Source organism: Physeter macrocephalus, chromosome 6, assembly GCF_002837175.3.
Source record: "Physeter macrocephalus isolate SW-GA chromosome 6, ASM283717v5, whole genome shotgun sequence".
NCBI classification, from domain to species: domain Eukaryota; kingdom Metazoa; phylum Chordata; class Mammalia; order Artiodactyla; family Physeteridae; genus Physeter; species Physeter macrocephalus.
Genome location: NC_041219.1, coordinates 72,262,729 through 72,273,408, shown reverse-complemented (window position 1 = coordinate 72,273,408; position 10,680 = coordinate 72,262,729). Strand labels below are relative to the sequence as shown.

Genomic DNA, 10,680 nt, shown 5'->3' with positions numbered 1-10,680 from the left:
CAGGCCCAGCGGGCATGGCTCACGGGCCCAGCCGCTCCGCGGCATGTGGGATCTTCCCAGACCGGGGCACGAACCCGTGTCCCCTGCATCGGCAGGCGGACTCTCAACCACTGCGCCACCAGGGAAGCCCCATTCTGCATATAGAGAGAGAATATGATTGGTTATTTTTCCTGAAGTTACATTATTTGACCACATTACATATTTTTAAGGGTTTGATACACATTCCTAAATTGCCCGTGAAAAACTGTGCCAACTTACACTATTACCAACAAAGTATGAGAGGGCCTATTTCTCCACCTGCCCTGATAACATGGGATAGAGTCATTCTTCTAAATCTTTGTTAACCCGATGGGCAAAAATGATATGTTCTCTTTATTTGCATTTCTTTGATTACTAGTAAGATTAGATATTTTTATATATATTTATCTTGCCTTCACAATTAACTCTTGTATAGCAAACAACATCTCAGTCACATTTTTTAAGTCATTATATATTAGGAAACCATTGACCAAAACCGCCTGCCTTGGCCAGGCATGATGATAACCACTTGCACGAATTGTCTCACAACAGGAGGTCCCGATAAAGAACACAGTACTGGGCTTCCCTGGTGGCGCAGCGGTTAAGAATTCGCCTGCCAATGCAGGGGACACGGGTTCAAGTCCTGATCCGGGAAGATCCCACATGCCGCGGAACAACTAAGCCCGTGCACCACAGCTACTGAGCCTGCGCTCTAGAGCCCATGAGCCACAACTACTGAGCCCGTTGTGTCACAACTACTGAGCCCGTTGTGTCACAACTACTGAAGCCTGTGCGCCTAGAGCCTCTGCTCCGCAACAAGAGAAGCCACCGCAGTGAGAAGCCCGCGCACTGCAACGAAGAGTAGCCCCCGCTCGCCACAACTAGAGAAAGCCCGTGTGCAGCAATGAAAAACCCAACACAGCCAAAAAAAAAAAAACAGTGCTACCGCAGAATACTAACCAGGAGAATTTGGGAGGCGCCAAAAAGAGGAAGGAAGAGACTCTATGTCCTGCCAACCTCCCAGAAACCCGCACGCTGGAATCCGTCTTGGCAGAGGGATACGCACGCCACCAGGGAGGACCCTGAGTCAGAACGATGGGTCAGAGACCACCCGGAAACTAACCCCATTACCACAAAACCCGAGAGAGACTGCGAGCCACGTGGCAGAGCAGTCCCCCTGGGTTCCCTTACCCTGCTGCTCTCCATCTAGGCACCGCTTCCCAATTAAGTCTCTTGCTTTGTCAGCACATGAGTCTCCTTGAACAATTCATTTCGGAGTGTTAGACAAGGGTCCACTCTCAGGCCCCGGAATGGGTCCCCCTTCCTGCAACATATACACCCTAACCCCGCATGAAATCTAGCAAGTTTTGCCACCATTTGGGCTTAAAGCATTCTTTAAGAAAACCCCTAGTACATATCAGCTGGTAGCTGGAGATTGGTGGCTGAGTAAAAGCCAAAGGATTAGGCTTCCTGTGAAAGATGATGCTTCTCCAGTATCCGCCCAGGGCGCCTGATCTCATGGGTACCATTCTCCTTCTTTTTTCAGCTTCACCATCCTTTCCTTTTCCTTTTAGCCTCTCTATATTCTAGGCTTCTAAATTACACTCACTGACTACATCTCCCCACTGACCTTAAAAGGGAGTTTATGCTGAATTTAAATGCATTTGGCGACTTGGTGGTCAGTACCAATAATTTACTTGACTCCTATGCCAGAAGAATGTAATAATGTGTGCTGCCCCTAATCACAATAAATGAATGTTATCATAATTAACATAATAGGTTCTCAAAGTGTGCCCATCACCCCCCCACCAACTCCCCCCATCAGTATCAGTGTCACCTGGAAACATGCTAGGAATGCAAATTATCAAGCTTAACCCCAGACCTACACAGTCATGGTGGAGATACCCAACAATCAGGTATAATATCATTAGGTGATTCCAGTGCATGCTCAAATGTGAGAAGCACCAGATTACAGTATTTCCATCAGTTCAGAAAACAGTGATTAGCATTCATTGTAAGCAATGGTTAAAACAGAACCTGAAAACACGTCCTGCTGGGACGATGATTACCATTTGTTTCTGCAGCGAGCTATCCATTCTCTCATGATGGCCTGGAAGGTTTCCAGATTCACATGCATGTCTCTCTTTTCAGGATCGAGCATGTTCCACAGCTCCTCAAGGCTACCATCTTCAGAACCTTGACTAGTTGTTTGTCTCAGGTAATCTATTACTTTGGTAACTCTGACTGAGCCTTAGGAAGAAGAAAGCCAAGTTAGTTTTAAAAGGTGGGGAAAGATTATTTTTTTTAAATGAGGCACTTAACTCTTTTAGGTCTCTTGGGAACCTAAACGTGCCTTATAACCCTCTCACTACTGCTGAGTTGGTATCACAGAGTAAAAAGAGCACTGGCCTTGGGTTGGAGTCTAACAGACTAGGGTCAAATCTTGGCTCTGGACTGTATCAGCTGTGTGGCTCTGGGAAAATCACTCAATCTCTTTGAGCCTCAGTGTCTTTGTCTGTGAGATGATGCCCTACTACACAGAGTTGCTGTGAGATCTAAATAAGAACGATATATGTATTCAATAATCACTTGTGGGAAGTGATCAAAATGCCACTTTACTTTTGTCTCCCATTCTTTTCTTAAAAAACATTCAGTGAAGGAAGGGTTTCCTCTGCCCTAGATGAAATTTCAGCCTCCAGTAAGTGGTCTGACTTTTATTTGGGGCGAGAGGTAGAAAAGTCATTCTTAGACACAGTCAGTCCTACTATCACATTCAGAAATTAAAGTCAAACAGACTATGTTAGTTATTAACACATCAATCTTCTTTAAGCATAAGACACGTCTTTTAACTAAGTCCTGACTTAGGCTAGCTGCTTGAAGGGGAGAAGGAAAAGGAAGTAGAAGGTTGATAGGGTAGATGCAGAAGTGAAGATTCTTCCCCCAGGAGGTAAGCAGAGACCCTGATATATATATAGAATAAGTCCAGTACATAATTAGAAGGAGGGGAGAGTTGTAAAGGAGACTGAACAACTTTAAAGAGAGTATTAATTTAATGGAAAATGTCACTTGGCTGTGACAGGAAGAAATGGAAATAAAATTATTAATAATTATTTAGAGAGATGATTTTTATTCCTGTTTGCAGTAGAGTTGGAGAGTCAAAAAGGATACCTATATCTCATTTTCCTCCACTAAAACTCTGGAACCTGTATCATATACCTCAAAACTCGAAAGGTCTTCTGTGATGGTTTTGCAATGTGTCAACTTAACGGGGCCATGGAGTGCCCAGATATTTGATCAAACATTATTCTGGTTGCTTCTGTCAGGGTGTTTTTGAATGAGATTAACATTTAAATTGGTAGACAAAGTAACACAGACTGCCCTCCCTAATGTGTGTGGGCCTGGAGAGAACAAAATGGCAGACCCTTCCCCAAGTGAGAGAGAGTTCTTCCTGCATGACTGCCTTTGAACCGGAACTTGTCTTTTTTCCTGACTTTGGACTCAAACAAAAACATCAGCTCCTCCTCAGTTTTCAGCCTGTCGACCTTTGGACAGGTTCTCTCCTGGTTCTCAGGTCTTTGGATGCTGACTGGGACTAAACCATCATCAGCTCTCCAGGTCTCCAGCTTGCTCACTCACCCTGCAGATCTTAGAACTTGTCTGCTTCCATAATCATGTGAGTCAATTCTTTACAATAAATCTTTTTATGTACATTACACACACACACACACACACACACACACACACACACACACACACTGGTTCTGTTTCTAATACATCTCCCATCTCCCTTCAGTGGAGCTTCCTTATTTTCTTCAGGGAACTAGTTCCTTAAATACTGTCCAAACAGAGAGGCTTTTGGGGAATAAATAAGTCCCATTCATCCTACCAATATAATTAAGAGTATAGGCAAATGTTTTGCTATGAGAATGTTCATTATGGATCATTATGGTGCTGTTTATAATAGAGAAAAAAAATATCCAATTGAGACATATTGTTTAAATATATTATGTTACATCCCCCAAAAGTACAGTATATAAAGCAAATTTGTTGACCCAGACAAGTACTCAAAATTATTAAGTGAGCAAAAGCAGATTACAAAGCAAGTCTGGGAACATTCCCATACATACTTAGGGAACTTGTTGTATATAGCTTAAGGAGAAAGAATGACCAAAAACAAGCCTTAAACCATTGTGGTGGTGAGGTGGACAGACTCCAGGGTGCCCCTTTATGATGCCTGCCTCCTCATGTTTACACCCCTGTGTAGTCTCCTTCCTTGAGTGTGGGCATGACCTGGGACTTGCTTCTAACCAGTAGAATATGGCAAAGGAGACAGGATTACATGTATATAATTGCATGATTAAGTTACATAAGATCACAATGCCTATCTTGCTGGAGTCACACAGTGCCTACCCTTGCTGGCTTTGAAGAGGCAAACTGCCGTATTATGGAATACCTATGTTTAGAGGTCCAACTAGTAAGAACCTGTCCAGCTGACAGCAGCAAGACTCTGAAGCCCTCAGTACTACAACTGCAAGAAACTAAATTCTCCCACCTAAAGCAGGTCATTCCCCAGTCGAGCCACAGATGAGACAGCTGCCCTGGCCAACATCTTGATTGCAGCCTTGTGAGTGAGTTCCTTAACAGAGGACCCATGTAAACCATGTGTGAATTCCCGATTCACAGAAATTGTGAGCTAGTAAATGTGTGTTGTTTCAAGCCATCAAGTTTGTCGTAATTCAGCAACAGGAAACGACGTAAGCAGTTTGGGTACTGCTCATCTGAAACCATTGTGTATGTATTGTAGAATAAAGCAAAGGAACATTTATACTGGTGTCATTGAGAACCAAGATTTTCTGTGGTTGAAAAAGGGCATACAGAATATGAGATGAGTAAAAACCCTGTAGTCCTGAATTTGCTTTAGAAGGAAGACTATGAACTCATAATGCAATATATCTTCAAAATTTTTAAGTACTTCTTAGGTCTGCCCACTGAAAATGCCTAGAAACAACCACCATCCCCTGTCCCCGGATTGTGGTCTGTCTATATTATTTCCCATTAAAAGGAACCATGGATCCTTGAAGAAATAACTGATTCCAAGGTTGGGGCAGGAAATGTATGAGATAAGCCTAAAGACTTTTATAATACTAGGGAAAACAAGGAAGCTACTAAAAAGGATGGGGATGTCTCAAAAGTATTAGTACCTGGGACACCTGGTTGCTCCAGGAAGTAATGAGATGCTCAAAGAAAGATGGGGACAATGCAAACAGACATAGGAGCCAGCTTAAAGAATATCTTGCCGGCCAACTCTGGGACAATTTGAGCATCAAAATAAACAATGATAGTAACAGATTATATATATTGAATTAAGAAGAATCCAGAAATTCATAGTGATATTAATTCATTTAATTAGAGAAATGGTAAAACCCTGATGATAGATTGACAAGTAAAAAATATAGAAAGAATATTGGAAATTGAAAATTTTCTATTTGGCAACCACCATGGTAAGAATTGATTTAGGCAAGAAATAGCAATAGATGCTATGTTTCTGATCACCAATCCCAATGTGTAGGGTTCTTCCCCCTCCCCCCTCCCCCACCCCACAACATACACACATGCAAGCAATTCTCAAGACACTGGGTGTTCTACAGTTCAACCCAATTCTGACACTATCTATGTGGTGATAGTGTCAGAGCCACAGGTTAATGGCTCAGTCTTACAAAACTGACCCCACCCCCTGTAGACACCAATTCAAGGCCGGGTTGTCACCTGTGCTTCTCATGGACCAACTATAGATTGGAGGGTCCCATGACTCCTCTTTGTGTTCCATTAATTTGCTAGAGCAACTCACAGAACTCAAAGAAATTTTTTACTTACTGTATCACCAGTTTATTATACAAGGATATAACTCAGGAACAGCCAGATGGAAGAGATGTACAGGGCAAGGTATGGGGAAAGGGCATGGAGCTTCCGTGCTCTGCCCGGCATGCCACACTTTCCAAATCTCCATGTGGAAGCTTTCCAAACCTCTCCTTTTGGGTTTTTATGGTGGCTTTGTTACATAGGCATGATTGATTAGATCATTGGCTATTGGTGATGAAACTCAATCTCCATCCCCTCTCCCCTCCCTGGAGGTCTGGGGAGTGGGACTGAAAGTTCCAACCACTTAATCACATGATTGGCTCCACTGGCAACTAGCCCTCATCCTAAGGTGGAGTCCAAAAGTCATTTCATTAACATAAAAAAGGCACCTTTATTGCTCTCATCACTTAGGAGATTCTAATGGTTTTAGGAGCTCTGTGCCAAAAATGGGACAAAGACCAAATATATACTACTTATAATAAATCATAATATCACAGATGCTAAAACTAGTGACTGAAAGTTTGATGAGGAACAGGGTGTTTACATAGATTCAAAGTATCTTCCCATAAATTATCTATTAATTACTGATGAAATAAAAATTCATATTCTAAGGCAAGTCAAGGAAAATTTAAACATCAAATATTTTCTCTGCTCTTTGGCCTCCTTTCTCTCCTCTACTGTGCATTGTGTATCTACATTATGCATCCCAAACATTCCCATCAGCAGAAATACCTGCTCAACCATAAAGAGCAACATTCTCTGAGCATCAGCAAGACAAATCCTTAGGACATAACCTTCCTTCTTAATCTTGTAAGGAGCCACGATGACCCATGAACCACTACTCGCTTTGTATGCTTAGATCTGGATTGTGTAGACTGTCAATAACATGTCGTTTAACGTACAGCCCTCTGTCTGAAAATGTGTTTTGACCTTTAACAGGCAGAACAGTTCTCAGAGCTTTCTGAAAGGCTGTTCCTGAGTTATAATCCTCAATTTGCCTCGAGTAAAATTTCCATTTCTTTCTTAGATCGATTGATTGATTTTTTATAGACATTATACAGGAAAAATAGTAACTTTACAATAGGGATATTTGGCAGACACCACACTAATCAAGTGATCAAAGTTAAAAATCCTGATATATTGTACAGAGAAGAACATAACATCACTTCCGTAGTGTGCCTGCAAAAATGTATAACCTGAATAATCAAGAGGAAATATCAGATGTTCTACAAAGTAACTGGCATATACTCTTCAAAAATTTCAAGGTCATAAAAGACAAGGAACCGAGGAACTCCTCCAGATTTAAGGAGGCTAAAGAGATGTGACAACCGAATTCGATCCTGGACATGGAAACAAAAAAATCTATAAAGAATATTATTGGGAAAATTGACAAAATTTGAATATAGACTTTTAAATTAGATAATAATATTGTATCAAGGTTAAATATCCTAATTTTGACAATCATTCTGTGGTCATGCAAGCAAATGTCCTTCTTTGTAGGAAATACACACTGATGTACTTAGGGGTAAAAAGGCACAATATCTGCAATTTACTCTCAATCAGAAGCACAATCAAGCTTTTATCCTGCCCTTCCTTTGGGAAACAAGACTCAGCCACAGCCAAATAGTTGCTAGGCAGGGTAGACTTTCTTTTTATAGATATTCCAGCTGATAAAATAGGAAGGAATAATAGACGATCACCTTTCACAACACCTAATGAAAGAATAAATCTAGGCCTTCATCCTCAAATAGTTTTGTCTTCTGATAAAAATATATACACCGTCTATGCGGAATCTTGCCAAAAAAAGATACAAAACTTTTATCTGATCAAACCTCTAAATGTAGGGGACAAAGAAACAGGTTGTGTTTCTAAGACCACACAATCACCAAAATTCAGACTGGGGGAAACTATGAGATAAAAGAACCAGTTTCATTAACAAATAACTTAAAATACAAAAAAGAGAGAATAGGAAGGGAACATAGAGATAAGCTAGACGACCAATAACAATGAACAAACTCTTCTTGGATATTGATTTGAACAATTAAACTGTTTAAGAAAAAATAAATTTCTCACACAAATGAGAAAACAAATGCTGATAAGATATTTGATATTAAGAAATTATGTCATCTTTTTAGTCATAAAAATGACATTGTATAGTTGTGTCTGAAATCAGTCTTTATCTTTTGAACGTACTGAAATATTTACAGGTGAAATAATATGATGTCTTGGATTTGTCTCAAACTAATCCAGAGTGGAGGAGAGGAAAGTGGGTGAGGCTAGAAATGAGACATCATTATTTACGACACTATTTACGACATTATAAGGGTTATACCTCTTTACTCCTGTATATGTTTGTAATGTTCTATAATAAAAAAGTTTTAATCCAAATAAAACAAAACCATATTGACCAAGGAATTTGTGGAAGGTTATACAACAAATCATTAACAATGCTTACTCAGGGAAACAGGATTACTGATGAGTTTTTTTCCCTTCTTTTCTATATATTATTAATTTCATTACAGTGATCACGAGCCATTTACATGCTAAAAATTACTTGTGGAAATTTTAAAAAGAACACATCTCTAAGAAAAACAGAACTGAAAATCTAAAATTAGCTCAAAAATTTGAGCTAAATTTGTGTAGCAGTTTTATACGTATGAAGCATATATTTCTTGTGAGGCAACAACTATGAGAGTTAAGTAGTTCCAGTCAATGATTGCAGCTGGTAAATCAGTTGATAAGCTCAATAAAATCATTCAAGACACTGGTACAATATGCAAAAGAGGTACAAAGAAATTAACCAACATCTAGACAGCCACCCTTCCTCCCAGATTAGGTTGCACCCACCACGTGTGTAGACACAGATACACAGAGCACCACACATAAGCCAATTCCTTTCTCTCGCAACAGAAAGTACAATGACTTGATGAGTACCACTGAACAACTGAGCAGATAATTTTCGACTGACCTCTGCATTTGGTGTCACATGCATTAAAAATACTTGTCAGCAACTCCTCTTCACAAGTCCTGTTATTGCTATAGGTTACATCTTCCTTGCCATCATCAGTTCCTTGTTTCCACCCTAGTAGAAGAAAAAGTGTGCATATCCAGATGCTTTTCTGTGCTAATATGCTTAATTGCTAATTTTTTTTGTTTTAATTTTAACAAAGAAAACATATTTAAATAAAGAGCAGTCCACAATACTGGTTACTTAACTTGAATAGATCAAGCAGAAAAAGTGGTCTTGAAGGGTCTCTGATTATTCATTTTCCTTTCCTTATAAGTTTTATAAAGGTAGAATAAAAGGAGAGATGAAGAAGAGGGAAATAAGCTTTACTGCCCTGTAATGTTAGAAACACTCTGTGAAAAAGCAAATAGTGTAGCACAAATAGAAATATTTTAAGGAAAAATAGAGGGAACGTAAAGACTAGCTCTACAGAAAATGTGCCATTTTACATTGTTTTGTTTTTCAGGGCCTATCATATATGGGACTCTGTAAGCAATCCCCTAAATAGAATCCCAAAATTTCATTGAAAGTGGCCTCCAAAATTTACATTCTCCCCTGGTGTACTTTATTGGCTCTACATTTTCTTACATGTCTTACTCTCACACACACACAAAATGCTAAAATGGTAGTTTTCAGCAAGGCATGCTGGAACTATATGAATTTTAGCTCCCCTGTATCTATGTATTCCCATCATGACATTCTAATTTGCCCAGGAGAAAGTTTGTTTTCAGGTCAGCAGAGAAATGCCAATGATTATGATTGTAAATACAATCTGGAATTTCTATCAGGTTTATAATTGAAAGCATAGAAAATACTTATATTTCACATATAAGAGTTTTTTAAGAGAGGAAAAAACAATTTTAAGGGAAAGATGGTTGCTTCCCTCCAAGTTTTGATAATGTACACTGGTATTTCATTTTAGTTCAGGTATTCTCATAGTGATATGCTCAAGGCTTTATCAGAAGAACAAATATTAAAAGATGAATATTTACCCTCTTCATTCAGAGATAATTTTTTCACCACTGAATCCGGAGTAAAAAATTCAGAGCTCTGATCAGAGGTGGAATCAAAGTCAAGTGCTAAGGCACTAAAATCATTTTCACTACAACAGTTTTTCAAATCCTTGTCAGAGAAGAGTTCCCTTTTTCTAATCTGTGGTATCAAAGATGTGTAATTCTGGGAGCTCTGTGATCTAGGCCTTGAGATGTTTTCCGAACTTGTGAGGATAAGAGAATATGTTGCGTTCTCAGGAGAGCTGAGACGAGAGATGGATGGGGTTCTTGGAGACACTCGTTGAGGATGTGAAGTAAAGGCACCAACTTTCTCAGGACTTGCGGAGTGAGGGTCGGGCAGAGGAATGGGAACAGTCGCCATTTTCTTCAGTACCTCTTCAAAGTCTTTCTTGGGGTTAATCTGTGGACTGTCAAACCTGCTAGACTGGTATTTGATAATCTGTTGGATGGGACTTGTACTCTCTTCTCTCTTTTGGATGGCTTGGATTTTTCTACAGATGCTTTGCACCGGGTTATGTCGCTTCTCAGTTGCTTTCTTGACAGAGGCCATTGTTGACTTTCCTCCAATGAGACAGAGGAAGTGGCTAAAGTACCGGCAAAAGTAGACATGTTTTTCAAAGTTAGTATTGTCCTAACAATAATGTAGCAATAGCTATTTATTCCCAAACCAACTTTGGAGGGATCAAGATGTCTTTAAACAACTATCTTTAAACAATTGCTTTTTTATATTTAAGTATAGTTGATTTACAATGGTGTGTTAGTTTCAGATGTACAGCAAAGTGA

General features: G+C 39.7%; 1 protein-coding gene across 1 annotated transcript in view; it reads right to left on the bottom strand.

Annotated features, from left to right (window-relative positions):
- Positions 1-10,447, bottom strand: part of IRAG2 (inositol 1,4,5-triphosphate receptor associated 2) — a 94,446-nt gene extending 83,999 nt beyond the window's left edge. The window contains exons 1-3 of the mRNA XM_024129155.2: positions 9,877-10,447; positions 8,846-8,959; positions 2,088-2,268 (exon numbers count right to left, since the gene is read on the bottom strand). Coding sequence (XP_023984923.2) covers positions 2,088-2,268; positions 8,846-8,959; positions 9,877-10,447 — 866 coding nt within the window. The remainder of the gene's footprint in view (positions 1-2,087; positions 2,269-8,845; positions 8,960-9,876) is intronic.
- Between the last annotated feature and the right edge of the window lie 233 nt (positions 10,448-10,680).